Here is a 27,779-nt window from a genome sequence, read left to right on the forward strand (position 1 = left end):
TACACACGCTTGCATTACAAGGCTGCCATCTCCATGATCTTTGTACACTCGGCATGCATACATCTTCCCTATCACAGACCTCCGCCAAACCGTGGCAAGAGCTTGTGGATATGAGCACAAGCCTTTTACCATGGACTTAATCCTCACCACACATAGGGAACGAAACACCTGCTGTCTGTACAAAGAGATCCATCATCCACTCAGCCATCCATCCTCCACAAATCAATCTTCCATATCACATAATAACCATCGCTGCCGTCGCCTCTGGGACAATCCCCAAGGTATCACCAAATCAGATTGGGTTATTCACTGCATCATGGGGTTTCAATGAAGTCTCCTCCATATTCCACTTAATAAAACATTTCAAAGTCTGCTGATTTTACATCGGATTGAACATAAATGTATTGCTCCCCCTTTATCTGTTTTTTTCACGTGATCATGTTTCTCCCATATCTCCTGTCAACTTTATCCGATCTCTTCCATATTTACAGCCAGCCTTGGCTAGCTGGTAAGGCATGGTGAATATATACAGAAGTATGGAGGAAAGGATATTGTTGGCTAAAAGTTAAAAACAAAACCCATGTTTCAGTATCCTTTTTTCTCTCACCATTATGTTCATATGTTTCCAATCAGCAGGAATCCCATCGAGGTATCCAGACTGCCTGAGCAGCCTGCTTCAGCGACACAGGGGTCTTTTATAACAAGAAGGGGCCCGATAATAACTGTGTTCTTTATTTGATCTCATTTGAGACCAGTATTTGATGGATAGTTATTTACATGGTTGACCATGCTTGCGTTTGTTATTGAATTCATGTGTTTATGCTCCTTGCGATGTTTAACCTTTGATGGCCAGATGGTTTCCTTTTTTATTCGACTTCCGAAGTAACTGACGGTGTTGTGTGATGCGCTGTGCGTTTTTGTGATTAATTCTTAAATGTTTGTTTTAAGGGTTTAGTGTAAAGAACCAAAATAATAGAAAAGGAGAGGAATCAAGTAAAATTCTCATATTCTGTTTGAGATGGTTGTTTTTATTTATTTGCATTTAACTTATACCAGACTTATCTTTCAGATCTGTAACATTAGTCTTCTTCCAGATAGGACCAGTCCCCCCTTGTGTCTTTCTTCTTTTTCAAGAAAATACATGACAGTATACATTTAGTTTACTCTTTACTATGTCATCATGTGTTCACAGTGCATAAGAAACTTCACTGACAAAAAGGCTTAATAGAATTTAAATAATAATTAGAATTTGACAAGAATATTATAAAACCAATATGTATGGATATATTATTTCATAGAGAAACACGTATGTACAATACAACATCACATTCAACCTTGTTTTGGAACATTACATACTAAAGACCACCAAAACATCCTTCTAATATTAGTGCACTTGTGTATGCATGAACGCACCTCTTGCAGTCTTATAATTCACTGCAGGGTATACATTTTGCCGTTTCAGAGAACCATCAATAATCAATGTATATTGATTTTGCCATACCGCAGCTTACCATAGCTTATCTAATCCTCTACTCTGCATTGCTGAGATTCCAGCGCGAAACTCATTCATAATGCATGCAGAGGATTAGCCTGGGTGTGTAGTACAGTCCATTTAGGATTTATTATACTGTACCAGAGAAAGCATATGGTTTACCAGACTATGTGCATCATAAGCCCATTTAACTAAATGCAATCTTAGAGGAGGGTATTTTCTAGGCTTCTTCCAGATAGAACAGAATCCCAATGTCAGGATAATGTAGGCAAGTTTTAAATAAAGAAGGTTATTTGACGTTTCACTTGTAAACTGGCAACAAATAGGAATTTTTAACAAGAAAAGTAGCTTATAAACAGGTTGGGAATTGGTTGGTTCCCATATATACTCTTTAACAAACTATTTTTAGTTTACAGGGTCACGGTGATCTCGAATCTTATGCTAGGCCATGTTATGGTGAACCAGGCCTTAAATAAAATGAGTGACCATTGGTATGGCATTCAAGAGAGGACACACTTTTAGAAGGATGTTTTGCATTGGAAATGCATACTAAGTTACAGAAAAATAGATATAAAATCAAAGCATTTTCCGATTCCCAGCCCCCGCCCTCCCCCAGCACACTTTGGGGCTCATCAGCATGGTGGACAATATATATTTGACATCTGTACGTAGACATATATACATACATGCTTTATATACATGCAAGTAAAATCCCTGACATTGGATAAAGTGGAGTCAGTTGAATCTGACCATGGTGAGAGAATGTCAAATTTAAGAACCGTGCAGACAGAGTTCCTTGAGTAAACAGAATAGAAAAAAATCACAGTTTGAGCTTGTGGTTTGTTCTTCCTTGCTCGCCCAAGAGTCACTTGCAGAAACCACATTGTCCAAAATTAGATTGGAAGGCAAGCCTTTGATATGTCAAGCTTTCACATTCTAGATTGTGTGTTGGCTAAAAAATGTACAGATAACAAATGCTGGTTTTCAAGAAAACAAAAGTTCTGGTTTTGAACTATGACTTGAAGGGCTCCGTAGCCTTTGGTACAAACCATCTCGAAAATGATAATCTAGTCAGAAAGGCATTTTAAACCATAACCCCAATGGTCAACCTGAAAATATTCCAAAAATATTTTCAATAACAGTATTCCAATAACAGTAGGTACGTATCAAAGCCTGACTACTTATGTGTTAAATCATCTTGGCAGTTTGGATAAGAACACGCTAAAGTGAGTGCAGCTTAAACGGCTGAACCCTTGGAGACACAAAATCCGAAAAGTAGTGGTTGTGTGTGTGTGTGGATCCATTTAAATGTTCTGACTCATACCAACATCCAGATAGAGGAACAAGTGTCACATCCCCCTGATTACAACCAATGGGAGGTGAGGCCCCGTTGAGAAAGGTCCGTGATGAGGTCCATGCGATTTGATCACTCCAGTACAATGCATAATATAATTCACAGCTTCAGGTATCAAACAGATTCAAACCAACATTACAACTTTTTTTTTTTATGGCTCACATTTAATGACATGGCGTTGCTCTGAGGTTAGGTTAGGATGAGAATAGGATGCTGAACCACAAGACAGAGTCAATGCTTCTATATGGTACGACAAAGGAAGGGTAATACAAAGTTTTCATTTTGACTAAGTCATGCAACGCCTGACGTGTGATGCAAGTGAGAAGATGATTAGATGTGAGGCAGTCTATTATCATAGCCTATTCCATCATGTAGATGGTTAGATTTTATATACTTTTAAGCTATTTGGTTTTGTGTGTGTGTGTGTGTGTGTGATTGTGTGTGTGCGTATGTGTGCGTGTGCAAGTGTGTGAAGGGGATAGGAGTGCATATCCCTGCTGTTTGACGAAACACTACATAGAATGTTTGGTAGGTATTTTTAAATCACAAGGTTATACAGAGCTAAGGCAAATCGTTGGTGTTTCTGGTGGAACAAATCCACTTTACTAAGATCATGCCCTGATTTGATACGCAGAAGGTATGGAGAAGCTCTCCTGCATCCACAAACACAAACTCAATGTAATCCACGTTCGATGGCTTGAGGCACATTTTATATTCCTCATATTATTCGGGATACAAGACTACAATATAATTTCCGCACAGTTTAGCATGCACATAGATACCTTTGTAACCACATAGAATCGACAACTATACCATATATAAGCAATTTAAATAATATTGCTCATTATTATAACTATACATTATAGTATAATATTTGTAATAATTTACTAAGAAGAAAATATTTCCTTGATTGATTGAAAGTATTTTTTTCAATCAAGGCAATACCGTTTTTGTTAAGAGTTCAGCACCCTATTCTGTTTTTTGCAAGCACAAAGTATGATATTGGAGCCTGTAGTTCTGTACAATGGGATCACTCCAGGAGTTATACAATTACCATACCTTTCCACCCCTTCTCCCTTCCTACTGCAACTCCTGAGTGTTATGACAATTCCAAAGTAATAAGTTCCTACAAAACATATATATTTGCTGGATTACTTGATTTCTCTACTTCAAGAAAAGTATTGATAGCTGTGCATTCTTCTCTGGTCTCCCTCAGGCTTATCTTCATTCCATGAACACACGACTCTGGCTGGATCTATTTGACAATACTCATCAGTAATACAAATAAGATGGGAAGGGAAGGCACCATAATGCACTCATTTCAATGTTTCATACAGAAATGCATTATTTAGCAACCATTAAAGGGAAACCATGGTTTTTGTAAGGGTGGAATGACCATGCACGCCAATTTAGAAATCTCTCCATTCAGATCAATCAGTCACCACTTATTATCTATATGGCTTGCAGTGAAATGAGCCGGCAAGGTCTGAAGACGGCTATACTAAAGCCATACACTCATCATCAACATCGTCACTATCATTACTTATCATTATCCTCCATCTGGATCATTCTGTGGGTCTTCAGGGAGCTGAACAAGCTAACTATAGAGATAGGCCTACATACCTGCACTGCCGGCCGGCGTGGGCAGAAAGGGGATCCGCAGTCATGAGCTGTAGAGGACCAGATGTTTGGACATCCAGATTGCATTGGAGGTATTATCTTGAAGAACCAATGACGAGATACACTCTTGACAGTCACGTAAACACACTTTGTATCTCCAATTAGTCCAAAATTACCCTATGTAAGGTATGCTCCTTCAAATCCATGACCACTTCCACAGAAGTACGGCAAACACCGGGCAAATGTTAAGTTAGTCCTGTGTCGTTTTTCCTCAAATGTTATGATGATTATCAATTTCTGTTGCAACATTTGATGTTAATATGCAACGACACTTCCTAGAGAAGTGGATGAACCAGAACTAAGATTGTTTTTAATAATGTTTTGAGAACCAATGAATCAAGCCCAATATTTATCAATGAGTGAAACTGTAAACAGGTACAGAAATACTGACTCACTATGACTTGCTGCCTTGTAAGAGGAACTTAATTGGAACCCGAGGCTGGGTTATCAAATTGTGTAACTTTCTCTGCTATCTTTACTAAATACCTGCGACCAATATCATTTATCAAAATGACTTTGATATTTCAGATTCAGCTTGAATGTGTCCACCACAGATGTAAACAACAGCAATACAGCACCCTGGTCTTTGTGATGAGACATTTACATTTGTTATCAGACAAGTTGCAGGAAAAACATTCATTATAAAGACGAAAGTGCAGTAGCCTACTGCAGGCACGGTATTGTTAAAAACGCTCTTTTGCAGAATCACTACAATAAATTTATTTGGACTAATTATATTGGTAACGGGAGTTGTTGTGAAGTCAAGCCAGGAGAGAGAGTAACAGTGGTTTGATCATCCAGAACGGATGATCCTGAACACGTTTCTGTAATAATGAGGTTCATTTTCTGCCCACTAATCCACTGGATAAGACCTCTCTCTCTCTCTCTCTCTCTCTCTCTCTCTCTCTCTCTCTCTCTCTCTCTCCATGGCTTTTTGACCATGGACCATGGACTATGGACTATTTTGGATGGCTTTTTGCCATCGCTCATCTCCCCTGATAGAATATTTATGTTCACAAATCCGATTGCACAATTTTTGAGCTTTACACTTATTTGGTTTCAAGTCATCTCTTTTTAGACTTTAACATATATTTGAGGCATTAAACATCCATTTGATCTCCGAAAAGTTCAAACAGCTCTTCTTTCAACATCTCACGAATCAGAGTGCAGAGTAACCTCTGATGACTGATGGCAGACAAGCTTAAAGCTGAGTGAACGGGGCATTTCATTTTCTTCGCTCCGAATATATTTTCCTCAATCATGTCGCTGAAGGCTGGGAATCTGCAGACACACGTTACAAGGAATGGCTCTCTTCGGGAAACCCCCTGCCCGGGGGTACCCAAACAAACATGATATGGCCGGCCACTCATCTCGGATCCTGTCAGTATACCTTCTTGGCCAACAGCAAACCCAAACTTGGTCAGCACTGCTAAACAGGATTATTCCAGGAATCGATGTGAAGACAAGTTGATGCGTCCTGTCCGGACACCAACCTCCATAGACAAAGTTTCTGTAAAGGTTTGAATCAAACCGGTGTAGCAGCCTGACTAACTGTATCAATACATTTGTTCATATCCTCTTCTGAACACCCCTTGTTCTTGCCATGAGTGAATGAGTTGATCGACTGAGTTTGATCTGTTTATATATCCTGAACAAAACAAGGAACACTGCGTTACTCCATCCCTTGCACTTCTTGCTTTCAGGCCCCGGCACTGTGCAGTCTCCTACCATTATCTCTGCAACAGCACAGCCAAAACCGGGCCAACCACCAAACATTGACCTTTCTCTGTTTTGACTTCCAATTAGAGTTTTTGTTCCATTGCTTAACACCTTGTTTGTGAACTCAACACGTCGTGTGGTGACGTGTTGGCGTTTTGTTTTTAGAGGAAGTCGCTCTGCGCCTCGTTGGAGAGCTGACTTACGGTCAGCTCGCTGTTCAGCAAGCCCGACAGCATTCTCTTGGTCTTCTGGGGAGTGTCACTGCAGTGTTCCCCAGAGCCGCTCTCGGGACATTGTCTGCTGGACTGGCTGTCATGCAGCCCGTTGGGCGGCCTCGCGGAGTCATGCTCTACATTGAGCTGCAATTGTTCACAGGCACCCTTCTGGATGGGGTCCGCTTGGAACAGACAGGCGCAAAGCGTGCCCCTGAAGAGGGCCACGTCCCTGCACAGGGACTTGCGGAAGTTGGGCTTGAACACCAAATAGATGACGGGATTGTAAAGGGTGGAGGACTTGGCGAACATGGCTGCCAGGGCAAACGCCATCGGCGGCACATTCTGTGGGTCTCCGAACGCTGCCCACATGGAGACGATGGCATAGGGACTCCACGCAATGAGGAAACCAAGGCACACTGCCACAGAGAGCTGGAGGAGAAACAAAAGAGACAGAATAAGAGACAGGCAGGTCATGTGGTGCGTGAGGACTTAATATGTTGAATACAAATATATATATATATATTAACACAGTGGATGTCAAACTCTGGACCTGGCAGGTCGCAGGATGGCTTTTAAACATAAAATGAACGGATGCCTTGACTGAAACGGGGATATTGTATGGATGGGCAATACACTTTCTTATTACTTGCTATTTACTAACCCTAACCCTAACCCCTCCAAGGGGGGTCACAGCATGCACATGTAGCTTGGGCCGCCCAGGCGTGATATCCCTATAGCGAACGTTGGGAGAGTTCTAGAGGCTGTCACCTTAACAATGAGGGTCTGTGTGTTGGTGACCTTGTTCTGCGGGGACATGTGCTGCTGGACGGCCTGGCGGGACCCCCGGACGGTCATCAGGATGAAGGCGTAGGAGAGGGCAATGACGGTGCAGGGGACAATGTAGCAGAAGAAGAAGAGGCAGATGATGTAGCTCATGGCCGCCCGGCTGTGGCTGGGGGCGTTCCAGTCGATGCAGCACGCCGTGCCATAGGGCTCGGCGCCGTACTGGCCCCAGCCGCTCAGGGGGCCCAGGGCAAACACCATGGCATAGCACCACACCGCCGCCACCAGCAGGCAGGCGTGCCAGTAGGAGAACTTGTTACCTGGAGGGACAGACGGACAGATGGACGCAGAGAGACAGGGAGACACAGAGAGACAGGGAGACACAGAGAGAGACAGAGAGACAGAGAGAGGCAGAGAGACAGGTCAAGGTCAAGGTCAAGGTTGTTTTATTCATACCCGTGGGTCAATTTGGTTTGCCGGTCAAGAAAAGGGCGTTCACGGAAGACAAGACGGACACAGAGACAAAAATCACAGATGCGCTCAGTACATCAGAAAGTGCAACAAAGTTATGCACCACTAGTGGCGCTGCAAAAATTTAGTTGTACAGATAATGGCTGCAGGAACAAAACTGTTCCTGTAGCGGTTGGTTCTGCTTTGGGGAACTTTAAGCCTCTGTCTAGAGGGAAGCAGCTGAAATGCACTGTTTAAAGGATGGGGGTTATCACTTTGAATGGATTGTGATAACCTCTCTAACTGTTTGGTGTACAGGGCTTCCATGTTCGGCTGTGGCTCACCAATCAACTTACCGGACCATTTGACAATCTTGTTGATGGAATTCTTATTTTTTAAAGATACGTTTCCAAACCATGATGCTAAGGAAAATGTTAAAATGGATAAAAGCACCATAAAACAAAGACATCCTGGTCTTGTCTATGTTAAAAGAGGAAAGCTTCCTCAGACAGTGCAGGCGCTGGTGACCCTTCTTGCACACAGCTTCACAACAGAAGGACAGAGAGAGACAGGGGGACAGAGGGACAGAGAGAGACAGAGAGATAGAGAGAGATAGAGAGAGATAGAGGTAGACAGGAGACACAGAGAGATAGAGAGAGACGGGGAGATAGAGAGAGACAGAGAGAGATAGAGGTAGACAGGAGACACAGAGAGATAGAGAGAGACGGGGAGATAGAAGGACAGAGAGACAAGGAAAAATAAAAGCAGACTCATTACCGACAAATGCAGAGCGATATATGGAGATAAGGGACCAGACACGATGTACTTTCATGCTGTATGCGTAGTTAAAGTTTATTAACACTTCTAATTGCATACCCCTCTTTGTAAGAATAAAGACGCATGATCATTTTATTGTAAATGAAATGTAGAATTATTCTATTCATGCTACTAGATTTGCCGGACATCTTACAAACAAAAACAGAGTCATACAAATAACCTGGGGCAGTTCCATGCCATAGAAACCGGGTGCATGCTCTGATGTTAAACTAGAACGGCGTCGACTCCCTGTGAGCCTCCGGCTGGGTGAATGAAACGACAGCAGTGTTCCCTAATATATAGCCCCATGTTCAGGTAAAAAAGAATTAGGGCCTTTAAGTGAAGATCAGTTGCAATGAGTTGCATAATCTATTCAGAGAAAGATCTCCTCGCTAAACTGAATTTCCTCCAATAAAATCCGTTAAGCTGCTGCATATGGGCACATAGCACGTATCACTCTCAGGGGTTACCAAGGTGACAGTTCAACTTTGGCTACCGTTGGTTACGCTGAAGAAAAAGTAGCTCTGCTAGAGGCCTGAAACCAGAAGAACAGCTGTACTTAATGAGCAGGGCCACATGAGGCCCTGAGCAGTCTGTTCCACCAGCATCGATGGGCCGGACTCCCTCTGTCTCTCTGTACATGTGCTTTGTTTTTTATACAGGGGAATCTAGAGTATAAATGGCTTCTGGCTTCCTAATTGATTTACAGCAGAGAGTTGTGCGTGTGTGTCTGTCTGGAGACATATAGAATAGATACTAAGGGACATCAAGGGGAAATTGAGAGATGAGGGGGGCGCAAGAGTGTCTGAGAATGAAAGACATCTCATGGTATGAATCGTGATTTTCTTCGATTCAATGCAAAGCATGTGAGGAGGTAGCCTGGCTCCGCCCGCCTAACTACTTCTGCCCAATTTGAATTTCCCTTCAGTATTAGGTCTGGGTCTGCGGTATGTTAGTGGGTTTTCTCTGTCTAAAATGTCTGCGTCCAATCAGTCCAATCAGAACAGAGGGAGTGGCTGAGATCAATTACGTTATAGTCAGCTCTCGTTGACGGATATCTTCACACACAGTGTTTACAGTTGTTTACAGCCTGCACGCAACGTGATTCCCGTCCAAACGTTAGCAATTGGTTATGGCAGATCCAGAGTGGCACTGGGCAGATCCAATAGTTTTAATCTTCAACATACACCCGCCTTCAAGTGAGTTAACCTTTGTCAATTGAGTAGGTCCAGACTCTCTGTACAAATGAAATGAAGTACTAGAGTCTGGTAGGACCAGGCTAGTGAGGAGGGTGTCTCTGAATAGAACGTTTGTTTATGATATGGAGGCTGCTGTCTTGCTAATCCAGGTTGCTTTCATCCTTTACTGAAGCCAGCTCTACCGGTAGCCTAGAAGTGGATGACAGAGCACTCCAAGAACAAGCAAGTGATTAAAAGCTTTGCCGTGATTTCACACTAAAGAATACCCATGCTTTTCTCTAAGGTGTATTGTCCTTTTCCGTGGTCCTTTAAATAATCCATTTGCAAGTCGGAAGTTATTCAGAATTCTGCTGCCAGAAAGAGAGAACATATATAATTGAATTGTCTTAGCCCACACTGCATTGAGGGCAAGCCTTTCTTTAGAATATCCAGACGTAGTTCGTACTTTGAAATATAGCTTTTTGAAATCTCAGACCCTTTCATTTCATGTGTCCTTCATGCCGCATTGATGCAACATTGTTGTACGTTGACAAATAATTGGAAAATTCAAGGTAGTGTCGACAAAATGCATAAAAATAAAGTTTATTCCAATTTTCCCCCCAATTTTTGTCAGATCTTAAAAAATGGGATTGTTAACAACAATTTTGCAGTACCCAGTTTTACTTCGCACAAGTTTTTAATTTTTTTATTCTATTGCCTTGACTTTACTTTGCCTAATAGTGGCAGTCGTCCGCTTTGGAAAAGACCATCAGGGAGCCAGTAGACAGACATACCCCTAAAGTTGTCTGCCATTGAAGCCATATATCATTCTTTGCTGCTTAGTTATATTAGTTCTGTGCTTTCAATTGAGTTAATAAATAATCCCAAATCCCAATATTAAGGAAATGATAGCTAGCAAACAAAGCCAGCTTTGAAGGGAGAAAAGAGTTCAATCAATCATCAATTAATCTGAATAGAATGATATAGACAGTATATGTGTGTGAGTGTGTGTGTGTGTGTGTGTGTGTGTGTGTGTGTGTGTGTGTGTGTGTGTGTGTGTGTGTGTGTGTGTGTGTGTGTGTGTGTGTGTGTGTGTGTGTGTGTGTGTGTGTGGTGTACTCTGAATAAAATGTGTCAGCCACGTTAACGCATAACAAAGAAAAGGAAGATCGGTACACTGAATAAGCATGCATGCACAGCACACACAACCTCCCCCCCTCTCCCCCTCAAACAATGTAGGTATACAGCTATAGACACTTCTGCCTGTTCCTGCCAATCTCTTGGTTTAAGATGTGAGACACTCTCACTGATCCCTATGCAAGGCAACAGTAAACAGACATTCACAGAGTAGCGTTCAAAGAGTAGCATTCATGAAGCCCTTTTCCAGCCACCCACAGCACTGTTCAAGGTAGTATATGCATTGATATATTCAACATAACCATGGTGATGTCAAAAATGCAAGGCATCCGTTCTGTAAGCTGTAAAACATGTGGTGTGCACTCAGCGGGTTTCAAGGTCCACAAGTTAATTTCCCTAAGGACTCAACTCAAGAATGGAAGTCACACTGGGTGTCAACCCGCCATCGGGTTGACTCTCTCTCGTGCACTTCTCTTTCATTCTCTCTCTCTCTCTCTCTCTCTCTCTCTCTCTCTCTCTCTCTCTCTCTCTCTCTCTCTCTCTCTCTCTCTCTCTCACTTGCTTGTCTGGTCTAAGTGTGTGTGTATGAGTGTGTGTGCGCGTGTGCATGTTTTTCATTGTGTGTGTATGTGCCATATCAGTGCCTTTTCATTTATCAATTACCAAGCTAAAAACTAAAGCCAATCAATTTCACACGATTTAGATTTGCTAAAGCTCCATTGTCAAATAGATCTATTAAATTTGTTTGCATGAGGACTCCAATTAATCCCATTTGCCAACACAGCACATCCGGCTATCTGTTCTTTATTGGAAATATGCTCTGTGTCCTTGACTCCTTGTTCCCCAGTGGTCTCCTACTGCTTTACTATAAAACCACCTAAAAAAGGTAATCAAACAAACCTCCTTTAGATGTTATCAATGTCATTCCTGGTTTAGGCAGGTCTGCTTCTTGGACAGTAATGTGTCTGTTCTTAAGGGACAAATTACATGATAAATATTGTCTAGAAGCCCAGCGTGACAAAATAAAATGACCTCAGGGCTGCGGCCGGATAATCTGCTCTGTTTAGGAAGGCACCTTACTGACTGAAATGACCCAGAATAATCTTAGAGGCTGCCATGATAAGAGCTGTTAGAATTCTCTCGATGCTATGAAAAGGTGCTTCAATGCTTCCTTTCTTATCTCCTTTATCACAGGGTACACTGGACCATACTTTACTAAAGGAACGAAGATAATGCAGTCCCAGAATTCCTTGGGGCAGAAACATTTAAAAGCCAACCAACCCACAATTGGTCCATTCACAGGAGAGAGGTGTGTGAGAGTGAGACACCATTATCAATGTGAGGACAATTTGTCTTCCCTTTTGTAACTGGTTGCCTACATTCCATTCCTTTTCATGTCAATTCCAACCGTAGTAATAAGGTATCATTTTTCAGCCTATTGTCCAAGAATCTGAAATGCGCTTTGAGTGGTCCATCTTCAAAACTTTGTTGTTTCCCAACGGCAACCAAACGTTTATAACAACCACTGTTGTAGCCTATTGTGAGTGTGGTCGGCTACACTTAGCACTCCGGTTGTCTTTTCCTAAGTCCTTATGAATACTGCTTGACATCGTTCCTTGACCTCATGAAGTTTTCAAGGATAAAAGGTTAAGAATGGACAAAGGTAATGTTATTTTTTTAACATTAGCCCTGATGTTCTCTCATTTGTGGTTTGAAAAGCGTGCATGAGAGCTGCATGCCTAGCAAGTCTGGGGCTTTTAACCCTGGCCTTGGGGGATGAAGCCTTTACTAAAGCAAATCGTTCGTTTAACAAACATATTGACCCTCAAAGGCATACAGTTATGATCCCAGAAACGTGCTTCCAGGGACTTATGCAAGCACACAAATTGATTTGATGTTCCGTTCTCAGCACATCTCCAGAAAAAAAATCATAAACATCCTACAGAGCTCTGAAACTGTCCCTTCATTTACTTATTGATGGGAGGATCACAGGTTAATGAATGGCAATGCTGCATTTGAAATTACACCATAAAGGCCAATTTCCACCGGAAGCGGCACGGCAGTAAAACGGTTGCCGAAAATAATAGAAACTATTACAGTCAATGTAGGCTATTCCACTGGATACGTATTGTAATATTATACAGTCTATCTATGGTATCAATATGTAATCAGTGGCATAGAATAGGCTAAATGAAAGTACGCGTCGATGCTTCGTCTATTCTCTAATCGCAAGTCCAGTGTCGCAGGCGGACCGCGACGTTGCCATGACATCTAGAAATCATATCGTATTTAAAGGCACCCAGTGCAACTTTATGTAAACATTCAATGAAAAATAAACATTCAATTTCTAGTCTTTTTTACACGTAGTAAGTTTCAATAACTCCATACCATTACATATCGACATTCAAGGAGCAAAGATGAGACGTCGTTGTGTGGTGAGAACTGATAGAAAATCGTAAACAACAACAATCGCCGGTGGGGAGAAGCCATTTTTCCATTGACTGGAAGCCTGCTTTATTTATTGTAGGTTACAAAAAATAAAGAAAATGGCGGCATTGTTGTTGTTATCAGTTCTCACCACACAACGACGTCTCATCTTTGCTGCTTGAATGTCGGTATGTAATGGTATGGAGTTATTGAAACTTACTACGTGTAAAAAAGACTAGAAATTGAATGTTTATTTTTAAGCCTCGAAAGTTGCACTGGGTGCCTTTAAACCCGAGCGCCCCCGGGGGCGGGGGCAGCTGCGCCAACGTGTGCTGTAAACAGCTGTAAACAGCACCACCATGCTCCAACATGTCCATGGTGCATACCCACGTAACGGGAAGAAGCTCGGCTAAAAGCCCATGATAACCATTTTTACCTAAACAAAATACAATTCTAACACCAAGCAACTAAATGAGCCCATAGCAAAACACGTAAAACGTACATGCGCTCATACTGGCCGCCGCCGATTTCGCTACTTCATGCCACCCGAACAAACTATATGTCATATGAAAGCTGAGGCTTCACAGATTCCAATGATATAACGGTCATCACTCTATGACGAAAACTCACTGAACTAGCAGCCAAAGAAGAGCAAAAATAAAAAACGTTATACAATGTGATACTTTTGATTGGCGAATAGTGTTTTTTTACATGAATTTGGGTCCCTCGATTTGACTGTCCCTCGACTCTATTGGCTCCAACGGTTCGATAGAGGGGTCAATCATCCAAATTGACCAATGGATACCCAAGATATCTTCCAGGGTTTGACTGGAAGGTCAGCATAATTCGCGCCAGAAGCGCCGAGAACTTTCTGAGCACTCTTCAGACACTCCGGCTAGATAGAGACATACGCTCCTACTACACGCTTATTACATCGTTTGCATTTCTAGTTAGCTAGTAGTTAGCTAGTTATTTTGTATTTTCTTGCCTTTTTCTTCTATTTGTTATTATTTTAAAATAAATAATGGCAGGCAGGAGAAAGACCTATACTTTTGCGGAGGCATTCGCTATCATTACTAGCGACAGTGGGGCTACTGTAGTCCCTCTCGAGTCGTCGTCTGACGACAGTGACTTGCTGTTGCCAGAACTGGACACGGACAACAGTGATTCAGAATATCGAATTCCATCACCTGAAAGGTATGTAATCTCTGTTATCGATTACTTATTGATTTGGTGTCAAATTGACGATCTATCACCTTATTAGATATTATCTATCTATCGATCACCCTACTCACTCTACTCATTCCACACACTCACTACCGGTACTCTTTGCCTTATATTTATGATATTATTTGCATCAATTATCATTATCAATATATTATGCATAGTTTATTTGATACTATCTCTATCCTTTCTTCTCTTTATTCCTTTTTGCATTGTTGAGAGGACCTAGCAAACCAAGCATTGCTGTGCAAGTGATAAATAAACTTGGATTTGATTTATTATCCTGCAATGAATTTAGTAAATGCACACACTCAAACTGGTGCAAACTGGATTGTTAGTTGACTTCCCCAGTACATGTCTTGTTTACCCCAACATATTGTTACTTGTCTGTTTGAAGTTACATTCTTTTCTTTCTTCTTCTTGGGTTCCACAGTGATGAAGATGCTGATTATGAGCCACCTTCATCGACTGCTCCTGCTCCAGCGTCAGCCCCCCCACCTCTGTTTATATATATGTATATATATATATATATATCTTTATCCCTAGTGATTGTAGTTTTTACCTTTGTTTTTACAGTTTGGTTTTATTATATGTTGTTCTCAAATATATCTACTCCAGTTGGAGTCAAACTTCATTTCGATTGTATGGTTTTCTTTGACTGGGAAAATGTATAGAGGTCTGGGTGAAATTTCAAGTCAAAACTGTTGAATTTGGATGGAATGAATACCTATAGTGATATGTCAGTGAAATAAAATTAGTTTTACAGTCTGGTACATTATAAAGGTCAAATGGCACTGATGGTGCCCAAAAGTGCCCAAATGGCACCATTTAGTCCGTCTGGACCTACCTGTACTAAAACCTCTCTAAAATCACTTTATTCACTTTATTAGCATTTATCCTGGAACAGGGTACTCATCAGATGTTGTTATATGTTTCCCTAAAGGTTCTGGGCTACTATCCCATAGTTTCAAGGTGGTATTCACTCTAAATAATGTGTTTTCTCTAGGCGGAAATTGAAAATTGACATTTCTTACTATGTTCTAGCTGAATTTACTCCGACACAGTAACATCTATATAGATTCTGACACTTCTGCAGCCACCTCACAGGTGTTACCTTCTTTTTGAAACCAACTTTATTCATATAGCCCTTGTAGTTGTGGAGGCATACTCTATTCATTATGGGCATGTCATTTCGGGCAGGAGGCCTGTGAAATAGGCCTAGGGCTTGGGTTATACTATTGATTGTGTAGGGGTTGATTATAACTCGTGAATGATATTGTATGAATCATTCTAATCATAATATTTTTTACAATTTAGATATATTATAATTATGCACGTCTTGAGCCATCAGCCGGAATGTGTCCATGAATAAATATGTCTTACAATATCCCTAGAACCCAAATATAACTTGCAAAAACCCATGGTAAAGTTAATGTTAATATGAATGTTACTGATAAATAAGCCTTTGTCACAAAGACAAAGACACTGCTGCATGGGAAATTGCAGTCACATAAATTCCATTCAGGTGAGTTTCTCGTGAAGAAGAATACTATGGTGAATTTCTTGTGAAGAAAAATACGATGGTCAGTCAATTTAGAGTATTCAAAGAAATGGCATGAAACGTTTTCGGATTCCTCCAGTCATCCTTTCTAAACCACTAATTAGGTGGGGATTGAACTCCGGACGACCAAGTGAAAGCCCTACACGTAACCTCAAGACTATCTCTCTGATTACGAATGTGCGGTCAATATTAGATTTACTACTAATACTACTTATTCATTCAAAAGATCACGATTTTATTGCCAGCGGCGGCCTCCCTGTTTTTAATAATGGTTAAGGTGTTCTCTTTTTGAGTAATTATATGCTTGTACTCCTCATAGATCTCCACAACCAGCCTCTGTTCGCTGTGGAAAAGATCCCGCTCGGTCCTTTTCAGACATTTGATCCATGATTCGACATTCACGGTTCTGGGCTGGTTACATATCTCGTGAGTGTGCGTAATTCACGATAACGTAAGCTTGGCTTGAACTAACCTGAGGAAGGCGCGGCTGAACTGGGTTGATGGAACGGCCTTAGCCTCAAGTGGAAGTTAGTTAGTTCTAAACGGGCTTAATCAACTAAGCGCCGCTTTCGTTAGCGACTTTGATGAAAAAAAACCCAGGTCCTCGCTTTAGACCAAAACACAGAGCACACTGTCATCACCAGTCACTGTTGTCAAACGATGGATGATTTTGATACGAAGATACTGGCCTTGTCAGCTCTCGTGCTTTCTCTTTTGGAAGAAGAAAGTCGTAAGCAAAAAATAAGGAGAAAAGTTAGACGCACTAAGTGGGTGAAGATGTGGATACAACTGCGAGCATGCATAATTGCCTCATGTAGCATCATCACTGCTCAGTCACCACACTAGCGTCATAGATGTTGGAAACAGGCCGCATAGTTTTTGGTCAGGGAATAATGGAATGTGAAAAGTTCAAATGTCAAGGTAATGTAATCATAAATCGGCATTTCTTACATGGGAATGGAGGACGAAGGAAGTGTTCACTTCATGCGAATGATGTCCATAGACAACACTGACTGGCCCACATTCAGACGCAATAGGAGCAGTCCATGGCCTATTATATAAGACAATAGTATGCAGGGAGATTTGCTTTTTCAAAGATGTGTTTTATTGTAAGAAGTAATAAAGTATAAGATGTAATAAAGTAGTAGTAAGTTTAAAATGTATAAAATATGTTTTTTTCGCTTACACTGTTTATCTGGTATGATTACCATCCTCTCATCCGGGCTTCACTGATTCGCTATTCAAGCTGCTAGCCCTCCACAAATCGATTTCACCGTACACACCAAAGAGACTCATGTCACCGACCTCTCAAGTCTCACCTACGCTGATTTTCAGCCCGGTGTGTCGCCGCCTTAAGTAGGATGAATGCGTTTGCTAAATCAAATTAAACTATTTCCATTATGCCTTTTGGTTAGGCTCCATAAACAGAACCATTGTCATGTGTTCGACAAAATGCTATTTGTAAATTTCACGTCTGCATTTTTCCGTACCATAACCGTCTACCGTCTATGTGTTATAATGATAATGGGGCAACATGGTCTTTCAAGCTGAATGCAGATCTTTTGTATGTTTTTCTTCTTACCATAGTTGGGGCAGCAGACTTTGAGCCAGCAGACGGAGGAGAGCACAGTGAGGTTGGTCAGACTGGACAGGCCGAACAGCACCCCGCAGAACGCATAGACAGTGCACAGCGACAGGTTAAACAGCCACCTGGGAGAGAGAGAGAGAGAGAGAGGGAGAGAGAGAGAGAGAGAGAGAGAGAGAGAGAGAAAGAGAGAGAGAGAGAGAGAGAGAGAGAGAGAGAGAGAGAGAGAGAGAGAGAGAGAGAGAGAGAGAGAGAGGGAGAGAGAGAGACTTAAAAAAATTAGCTGTAAAAACATGTACGCCTCCTCAAGAGTGAGACCATTCGTCATGCGTCACTGGCTGACATTTTAATACCAGGCCACTGATCTTGTGATCCACAGCAATACAAAAACAAAGCCTGATAAATGGCATGATTCAGTGCCTGCCTGCTGAAGAACCAGGATGGGGGTGCTTCCTGACCTTCCCATCATGCTCTGGTGCCCCCCGATGGGAACACCTCCAGCTGACATCTAGCTGTGGTGGTTAACAGGCATCACGGGAGGTGTGACAGTCGCGTATCAATCACACTTAAAGTGCCGCTGGGGCAATGAGGGAAGTGGTGAGGGATGCCATTCAGAGAGGAGGTAAGCGAGTGAGATAGCGGGAGTGCGGAGAAAGCGGGAGATAGAGATCCCCAGGCATTAACACTTTAATAGATATTCCCTAACGCAGAGAGTGAATTCCTGTTAATATTGGATTATTGATTAAAATAAATTCTCCGAGCCCCAGAGGAAGAAATGTACTTTCTCTTGAAACTCCATCCAACTACGTTTTCAGTGTGGCCCTGTCCATCTCATCCTTCTCCACACTCTCTTCGGTGAATTCCACGGCGTATAACCTTGTAGACAATAATGGCCCATAACAGGCCGAACCCCACAGCTGTGCCGTCCTCCTCCATCAGCATTCCGTACGCTGTTTCGTTCGGCTAGGCAAGGCCGGACGGTCTGATGGCTCCACCCAAACCGCATAATCAATCAATTCTCGATGGTGAAACGTGTGACCACGCCGCAAACATTCATTAACGATGACATCCTTCTTGGTACAGTGTTCTCAGCACACAACGTAACACTTTTTGACACTCCCGTAGGGAGCACATGTAACGGCAAGTTAATGTGACGGCCGACAGGGACGTCAGGCAGTATAGCCCTGGGGTGAGTGAGGATGAGAGCCAGACGGTGTAAAAATGTCCATAAAGGTTGAGGCAGATAGAGTGTACATGCTACAGTCTATAGATCTGTCCAATGTAAACTCCAACAATCAAACAATAACAACATTTAGTGACAGATCAAAAGAAAAGGGAGGGGAAACAAGAGAGCAGTGGGAGAGACATGAGGTGAGGGAATGGCGAAAAGGGGGAGCAGAAGAGGGCATGGGGTTGGGCGAAGGGCAGGGCCAATGGACCGCTCACCTGTGAGCGAGCGCTGACGGGATGGCCAGGGGGAAGAGGCTGATGGTCATGCTGAGGTCGCTGATGGCCAGGTTGACCACGAAGAACTCTGCAGGTTTCAGCGACGACTTCTTCCTGTAGGCCACGAAGAGCAGGATGCCATTCCCCATCAGAGACAGCACACCTGGTGGAGGAAGACGAGGAGGAGGAGGAGGAGCAGGAGAAGAAGAGGAGGAGGAGGGGAATTAGAAGATAAGGTGCTATTAATTGGTTGAATTTTCTGTTTAATCGTTCCGTTCAGTTTGTTATGTTCAAGAGCCAAGAGGTTTCTGGAGAAAAATATTCAAATAAAGACTTACCAAAAATAGTGTAAATGGTGGCCATGAGAAAGTCGTTCTCTTTGGATATGCTTGACACAAGCAAATTCATTTCGGAGGCATTTCCCATCTAAGACAATTGAAAATATAGACAGAGTAGACAAAGAAAGGGACAAAGACAGACTTGTTAAAGTCCTGTTTTTAGTAACTACTTCTAACGACTACAAAGCAGTATAATGCAATTTAAGCAAAGTAAATTTGCTGAGGCTATTTTCCATTGTATTGCATTTTCCTATATATGGTTTATGGAAGACTTTTGGCCAATTAAAACTACGATGTATCATAAAGACCCTCAGGATCATACAAGGCCCAACAGAACAAAATCAATTAGAGACAATTACATTACATTCACATTACATTTACATCACATTTACATTACATTTAATTTAGGGCATTTAGCAGACAATACCATGACATTTTCAGAAGAAAAAGAAACAACAATATAACACTGTCGTTACAGTAAGGATGTTCATAGAACAAGTGCTAGGCACTTACAATTGCTATGTTAACCCATTCCCGGTATACACCAAAGATAGCAAGGATAAGATGCTATAGGATGCAAAGTACTATTTTAAAATGCCAGGATGTACAACATACAATAAGTGTGTACAGTAAGTGCCAGGAAGTACAAACATGGAGGTGCAGGGGCGGTGGGGGTTAAGAGGGGAGGTTATGTAGAGTCCTGGCGAACTCCAAACAAGTGAGTCTTGAGTCTCCTGAACATTAAACTATGCATATCCACATATAAATGATACGGAACAAACCACAAGCCACATTCAAGAAGTTGACTCAATGAATACCCCGACTACTAAACTTATGTTTGTCCTTATAACACCTCAGGGGAATCTTTCAGTTACCTCCCGACAAGCTCCACTGTGCTGTTTCCAAAAGAGTGTTGATTGTTTAAGGCTTCTCCCACCAGGATCCACACAATCACAGGTTTGATACTACATTCTGAGATGAAGAAGCAGAGATAAATTATCTGCGATAAGTTCCTCAAGGATTGCTGGCAATTACACAACATCTGAACTGGGAAGAGATGGCCAAGCACGAGTTGGCCGGACCCCAGGCTGGCTCTCGGACCTACACACAACTGTGTCAGGAAAGGTCAGGACCATATTTCTTTGACTGGGCCCTTGTAACCACACATGCAGGAAAGATCTGCTACTGGTGCTAGAACATGATGATTGTGTTTACAGATTTCTACCCCGATGCAGAAATGGGGATAAACACAAGGTTTGTTTTTTTGGAAAATATATCCATGTTAACCAATAAGCATTCCTAATTCAGTTTGCGCCAATCCATATTAACCAATAAGCTTATTCTTATTAGGTTTGCACGTGTCCATATTAACCCATACGGTTCTTCTAATTCAATATGCATGTAACCATATTAACCAATAAGCTTTTTTTACGTCAGTATGCACATATCTATGTTAACCAATGAGATTCCTCTACTTCAGTCTGCACATTGTATTTGATCAATTTACACTCAAAGAGATCTCTCTCCAGAAAGAACCAGGGCCTATCTCCTGTTTTAAACTTCATTTCCCCCTTTACAGTGCAGTGCCCAGCTACATACGGTGTCTATTCTCATTTGCATTTGATTACTTGTTTAATATTCTCAGAACGTATATGTTGTACAGGATTTTGCATGAACAAAGAGACTTGCTGGTAATCGTGTCAGCACTTGCTGGGACTGCGTGTGGTCTGGAAAAGTGCTAAGTAAGCCCATTATACCCGAGCACTGAGCTTCCCCTGTCCGGATGCGGAACAGTGCAATAGCAAACATAAATGTCCATATGAGAGGAAACTAAACGCTCTCACTGATGCACCACCATTCCCTTCCTCTGTGACTTATTTTGAAAATATATACAGCACAAATCTTTCATTGTGACTATATATCATATTTCAGAATGCTTCATAAGAGGGACTTCATGTTAGCTTAATGTCCTGAGGATATTATCGTAAACCCAAAGCAAACATTTCCATATCCACATGGTGTCGTGACCGACACACATACACACTGTTTCCTATGATCGGCCTCGTCTCCTCCATTCAATCTCAGTAAGGCGACACAAAGCTTTATGACATTAAGATCTATTGTACAAGTAGAGCAGAAGAGCAGATAAAGGAAACAATCTGAGACACACACAAAAGTGTCAAAATGAAAATGCCTTTCCTGCCTTCTTTTATTGCTTCCTGGTTACCTGTCAGCTCTCCTGCATCTCTGCCTGCTTGTCTACCTGCCTTGCTTTCTGCCCGTCTTCTGTAGCAAAGCATCCTCCCCGCATGCCCGTAGAGTGTTAACACGTTGCTGCCTCCGTCCCGCCCCCCTACCAGCGGGCCTAGCCCTACCAGAGTCCCAGAGCCGTGGAGGGAGAAGAATGAGCGGGGAGGGTCTAAAAACATGTAGTAGAAGAAGTGCTGAGGAGGAGAACTCCAAATAAGGCGGCTGTTTTGCTTATTTTTATTGTAAATATTGTTGCCTTTTTTAATTGTAAATATTGTTGCCTATTTTTATTGCATGTTGTTGCCTATTTTTATTGTAAATATTGTTGCCTATTTTCGTTGCACATATTGTTACTGTTTTTGCAGAATCCTGTAGGCATTGCCACTATCATTTCCCTGTACATGTACCCCCCCCCCCCCCCCCCGCCATTTGTACCTTTGTGAGAACTAAGAGAGAACAACACAGCACAAAGTGTCATTATGGAGATGCGTGTGACGGGGGGGTGGGGGGGGGGTGATTGACCTTCCCCTCAAGCAAAGCCCTTGTTCCTCATGTCTCACTGTCACAAGCTCCATGAGAGAGGAGAGTACTTATCGAGAGGCCTGGGGACGTTGGGGGGGAGATCCCCCTCACAGCATAATGATACCTTCAGAAGCCTACTTGTGCTCCTCAAGAGCACAAGTAGGCTTGTGCTCTTGTATATCTCTCATGAATATATGCACACACACACACACCCCCCCCCCACACACACACACTCTCTCACACACACACACACACACACACACACACACACACACACACACACACACACACACACACACACACACACACACACACACACACACACACACACACACACACACACACACACACACACACACACACACACACGCAGGAACATGAACATACACACACACCAATATACGCCACATACACCAAACACAACCAAACACGGCAAGCGTGGGAATTATGCCGTTATGTTAGTCTAGTTTCATGCTCTGGGAACTAAACCCTGATTTGGCTTTGTATCTTTTGCGCAATACAGTATTGAATAAACAATATTCTCCCAAACCACCAGCCCTTCGCTCTCTCTCTTGCTCTGTCTTATTTTGATTGCATAAACAGGACATGGTTGATTATGACCGAGGTAACTGATACTCATGAATATGCAAAAGCCACAGTCGCAGTCTTTTATTTGCACCTTATTTCAATTGTGTCAGCTCTCCCTCTGGATCCTGTTGAATATGTAATTTGTATTTCCTCTCTGAGTCTCTCTGCTCTCTTCCTTTGTTTGCCCCCTCTCACCACCGTCCAAAATGTTATTCCTCTTGTATATCTATTCATGTCCCTATTCAGTGATTTACCACTGCTGACTATACTACTGTGTTTTTGTCATGCTTGGTAATTTGTTCTCAGAGCTACTTACATTACAACGTTTTTATTCTGCGTGATCACACCATTCAAAAAGAGTTCCAGCATTGACTGCATTACAGTTGATCTTCCATTTTGTTTGTCTGGTGTGACCATCAAAATGACTTCCAAGTGTCATTTCAGTTCAATCCCCATTCATCTCAGATCTAGCAGTCCCACTACATCAGAGCAGAGCCTCTGGGAGGAGAGGGCACAGTGACTGGGCCGGAAACACCAAACCGCATGCCTTCAAACTCAAATGTGCAATTTAAAAAAAATACATACAAATCTAAACAATTATCACAAAAACAATTAAGGGTCATTTCTGTCATAAAACTTTATGGCAATACAAATGTTGGCTCAGGGTTTTGAATTATTTGATGATTGACGGGAGTCCTGGTCGTTAAACACTGAATGGCTTCTTTTGTTAATTGTTTGACATTGTGTCTGAGTCTATTTCTGCAGTAACTTACGGCTGTGTTTACTGTGTTTACATATGTTAACGTTAGTGATGCCGGAGACAGCATCACGTGTTTTTTTCTTAAAGATTTATTTTTTGCTTTTTTATGCTTATTATAGAGTGAGATAGAGAGGATGGTATGGGAGATCGCGGGGAGGACGTGCAGCAAATGACCACGGGCAGGATTTGAGCCTCGGTCGCTGCGGTCAGGACTGAGCCTGCATGGTACGCGCTCTACCCGGTGAGCCACCGATGCGCCTCCTCGCCATCACTGTTTTGAGAGCGGTGGCATCTGTCCCACGTCTTCAACCATGCCACCTAGTCCCTGATTGACCCGGCAACGTCCTCATCTCATTGGCCCTGATTACGTTGTCATTTCTGGACATCAAAGTGGGCCGGTCGAGGTCCAGACTGATCCGCGTGGTGAAATTGAATGTGAGGGTCACGTGATCAGGGTGGTCTCCAGAAAACAGAAAAATTGAGGCGGCCTCCTCTAAACATGGCGTGTTCACCATAGCGTTATAACACGGTCAGCCAACTCTGCGGCTGCCGCTGTCTTGATTTATAGTTATCGTGCTTTTATAGATTTTCCTATGTTAATTATGTGTGTCTTTTCTTCGCTTTGTGTGACTGTGAGGCACTTTGCGCTGCTTGCTTATGGAATTTGCAACATGGATAACGGTTTCGCATGACTTAACTTGAATGAACGCAAGAGCAATTGATATCAAAAGGGATACATGGGATAACACTGTTAAGTAAAGAACTTTCTATTCCGCCATCACAGTATGGCGGAATAGAAAGTTCCGTCTTGCCCCATAAATCTTTGCTCAGTTGCACTTGGTTGCTCCCCAGGAAAGCTTTTCCAGATGGATAGATGATCTACCCATAGCACAACACACAAAAACAATTCCTGTGTTTACATTTATCCCCCCATCTGCTCATGTGACACGCATGCAGCTTCCCAGCCGGCAAACTGTTGAAATCTCCACGGCGGCTCTCAAGATTTCAGCACTGTGTGGAACACAAGCTCCATTTAGCCCCCTCATTAACATATCCTAAGAGGGGATTTTTGTTGCTCACAGCCTGTTTTGATCCGGAGTGCGTTTCCTTATCAAGTGTTAGGGTTGATCCCAAAAAATAAGAATAAAAAAGAAACAAAGAAAGAAATAGGACTGAAAACAGTAATTTAGGTCTTTACAGCCCACACATACCGCCAACAAAATATGGAAATCTGTTTATTATGTCAAATAAGTTCTATGTACCTCCTTTCAGAAACGCTCCTCCACCAGGGTAGCTGATTGTTTGACTTCGACCTTGAATTATATTACCTTGCTAAATTGATTACATTTTCATATTCATTCTATTTATTCCACAATATTAATACACGGTGTTGGTATCCCACGATATCAAATTAAATATCCAAGCCAGGGGACACAAAATATGCGAACATCTCTGTGTGCTCCAAGAGATGTTTGCGTTTCATTCATGTTCAGTTGTTATGACTGAAGTGAAAAGCACCCATCTAAATTAGCGTGCTATTTGTCAGGGTGGAAGGAAGAAATGCACATAGTGTCCATGGTGAATACACAATGATATTAACGCCAAGCCAAAGCATTGATTAAGTGGCGAACATTTAGTGCGAACCACTATTACTCACTACAGAAATTGCACCTATTATTTTAGAATACGTTGGTAGGTCATAGAGTAATGTGTTATTCATAGCATGCAGATGTGAGATAGTAGAAGAGGAACAATGCAAAAGGCAATGAATATAACATATCATCCAATCCGTTTTTTTTATTTTTTCTATCCATGAATAATAAATGTCAGGAATGAAAGAAATAGCATGCTGTACATTTTGATGGACAATTTTCCATCATGCCTCTACAATTTCGTTTTCCCCTGCTCAATTTGAATGCCCTGTATACACAGATACTTAAAATACAGAATTATATAACATAAGGATTTTCCCTTTATTATAAAAGCTAAAGGAAAATACATAGACACGCCGATGAGAAAAAAAACAATCACTCTTCATTTTTTAGAGAAATAACAGCTCGAGCCGCTTGTGTGTATCTGTGTGTGTGTGAGTGTGTGTGCCCTTTTGCAAACAATTGGCCGAAAAAAAACAGTAGAAAACACAATCGAGATGCAGTCAACCGTAAGACATACATCTTTAGTCGTTCAACGCGTATGTAATCACGACAGCGTGTGCGTGCACGTCTGTTTGTGTATGTGTGGCTGTTTGTAGTGTGTCTGCCAAAGTCCTTAGTAGGCCCTCTCAAATACCAAAATATCATATAGAAGAATGGTGGGTGGCACCGAGAGGACACAAAAACAAACTGCAGGGCATTTGTCCTCCATTTGATCCTTCTTCTTAGTGGACCACGTTAAGCGGTGAGCCGTCTCTCCACTGCGCTAGAGACAGCTCTGCCACAGACTGCGGGGAAACCGGTCAATGGCAACGACCGTGGCTCTCTTCAGTGCTGAGCAAGGAATACATTCAATGTGTGTTTTTACATGCGTGTCAATTGCAATCATAAACTTCAAGCAAGCACTACCACACCTCTTTTACACTGCACATGCACGCACGCAACCGCGCGTAGGGATATCGACCTTGTGACACTTGTTTAACAGGCTCGGCTGACCTCGCTCCCTGAGATATCAACTACAGCTTCCACTCTAACAGCCCTGACAGCGGCCAGACAAGGCCTATAGCTTCCACTCTAACAGCCCTGACAGATACCCACTGAGTAAGGGATAATCACCGAGAGGCAGGGCAATAAACAATTTGATATGCCCGGCTCGTGGGCGGCTTACCTTCCACGAGCTGGGAATATCAAACCGTTTATTGCCCTGCCTTGAGGTGATTATCCCGTTTATTCCACTTCTTGCTTGCCAACATAATCAAACAATTCAAATACTTTAATAATTATTATTTTTCTTATTCGTATTGCATGCTTATTAAATGTATAGTCTGTTTGAGTTAATCTCCCTCAAAAAGTAGTCCCCCTTATTACGATCGATCAAACATGTTTTGGACACCTCAAAGGGCAAAATCCCACTTATACCATGGTCAATTGCCAAAGATAAGGAATTAGGATCATTCATTTATATTTTCATGCGTTTTACAATCCAAATATAGTTTTTCACATGCCATAATATAGTTTCCCTGGTAACGCCTGAGGGTTTGACTAATACCTGGACCAATCATTACCCTCCCGTAAGGTTCTTATGCAATGGAAACGTTGTTCACTCCTCCAGTAAATAGGACGGACCTTAGCTACGACTTGGCAACGGGAGGCATTCTAGTCCGCTGAGCTATGAGCCAGAGAGATAACGTTATTGATTGTACATATTTGTAATTCGAAATTCATCCAAGCCTTTATACCACAGATACTCTAGGGTCTATAGCAGTTAACCGCGTTGTCTGATCACAGTTTAATAAATTTTTCACAATTTACCAGCTCTCGTTTTGAAGAATAATCACTGCGGCATTCGTTCCAATGGGAATAGCGACGGTCTATACTTTCAATATAAAGTTAAATATTCATAATTTGAAATTTGTCCCAGCCTTTATACCACAGATACTTTAGGGTCTATAGCCTATAACCGAGTTGCCTGATTACAGTTTAATGCACTTTTCACAATTTACCAGCTCTCGTATTGAAGGCTGAACAGACAATTTGACTGGGACTGCTTGCAGGTGTCCATACATCAGGGATAAATGGACACCCTGCAGCCAATCCGAATAAAGTATTCCAAAAAATACAAGCGGCGTATTGATCTACTATTTGATCTAGCAGCAAGTAGAACCGACAAGTCAGCGGGCAACCTGCCGGGTTAGTGCCCTCCTCCCATCCAATCAGAATCAAGCATTCTTAAATAAAGTAGAATAATGAACTCGCTCGCACATGATTGCACATGTGTGCAAGCACATGTCTTTTCTCCATGTTCATTAACGAGCTGTTTGAACTTTGAGATCATATCTTTCAGCTTCGGAAGTCGTGACATTATTATACTCAGTTCGAAGCTCTTTATAAAGATTCGCCATTGTTGAAGAACAGTATTTTCTGGTATATCTTTTGATAGTTTTACGCTGTTTGATAAATGCTGTATAATGAATGATTTGTCACAGGAGGTAAGCTTCTAATGTTTCCCAAGCAATACGTTCGGATCTATGTGGAGTGTTATTTATGTTCGGGAAACTACCTGGTCATTTATTGATTTTTTTTAAATTTATTGCATTGCAGA

General features: G+C 42.0%; 1 protein-coding gene across 2 annotated transcripts in view; it reads right to left on the reverse strand.

Annotated features, from left to right (window-relative positions):
• Positions 1-1,318: 1,318 nt before the first annotated feature.
• The window catches only part of opn7b (opsin 7, group member b), a 37,585-nt gene continuing 11,124 nt past the window's right edge, over positions 1,319-27,779 (reverse strand). For both annotated transcript variants that reach the window (XM_060049463.1, XM_060049454.1), the window contains 5 exons: positions 19,406-19,493; positions 19,068-19,230; positions 17,619-17,746; positions 7,229-7,563; positions 1,319-6,889 (listed from right to left, as the gene is read on the reverse strand). In XM_060049463.1, coding sequence (XP_059905446.1) covers positions 6,407-6,889; positions 7,229-7,563; positions 17,619-17,746; positions 19,068-19,230; positions 19,406-19,493 — 1,197 coding nt within the window. In that variant the 3' untranslated portion in view covers positions 1,319-6,406. The remainder of the gene's footprint in view (positions 6,890-7,228; positions 7,564-17,618; positions 17,747-19,067; positions 19,231-19,405; positions 19,494-27,779) is intronic.

Source organism: Gadus macrocephalus, chromosome 1 (genome assembly GCF_031168955.1).
Source record: "Gadus macrocephalus chromosome 1, ASM3116895v1".
Classification (NCBI taxonomy): Eukaryota; Metazoa; Chordata; class Actinopteri; order Gadiformes; family Gadidae; genus Gadus; species Gadus macrocephalus.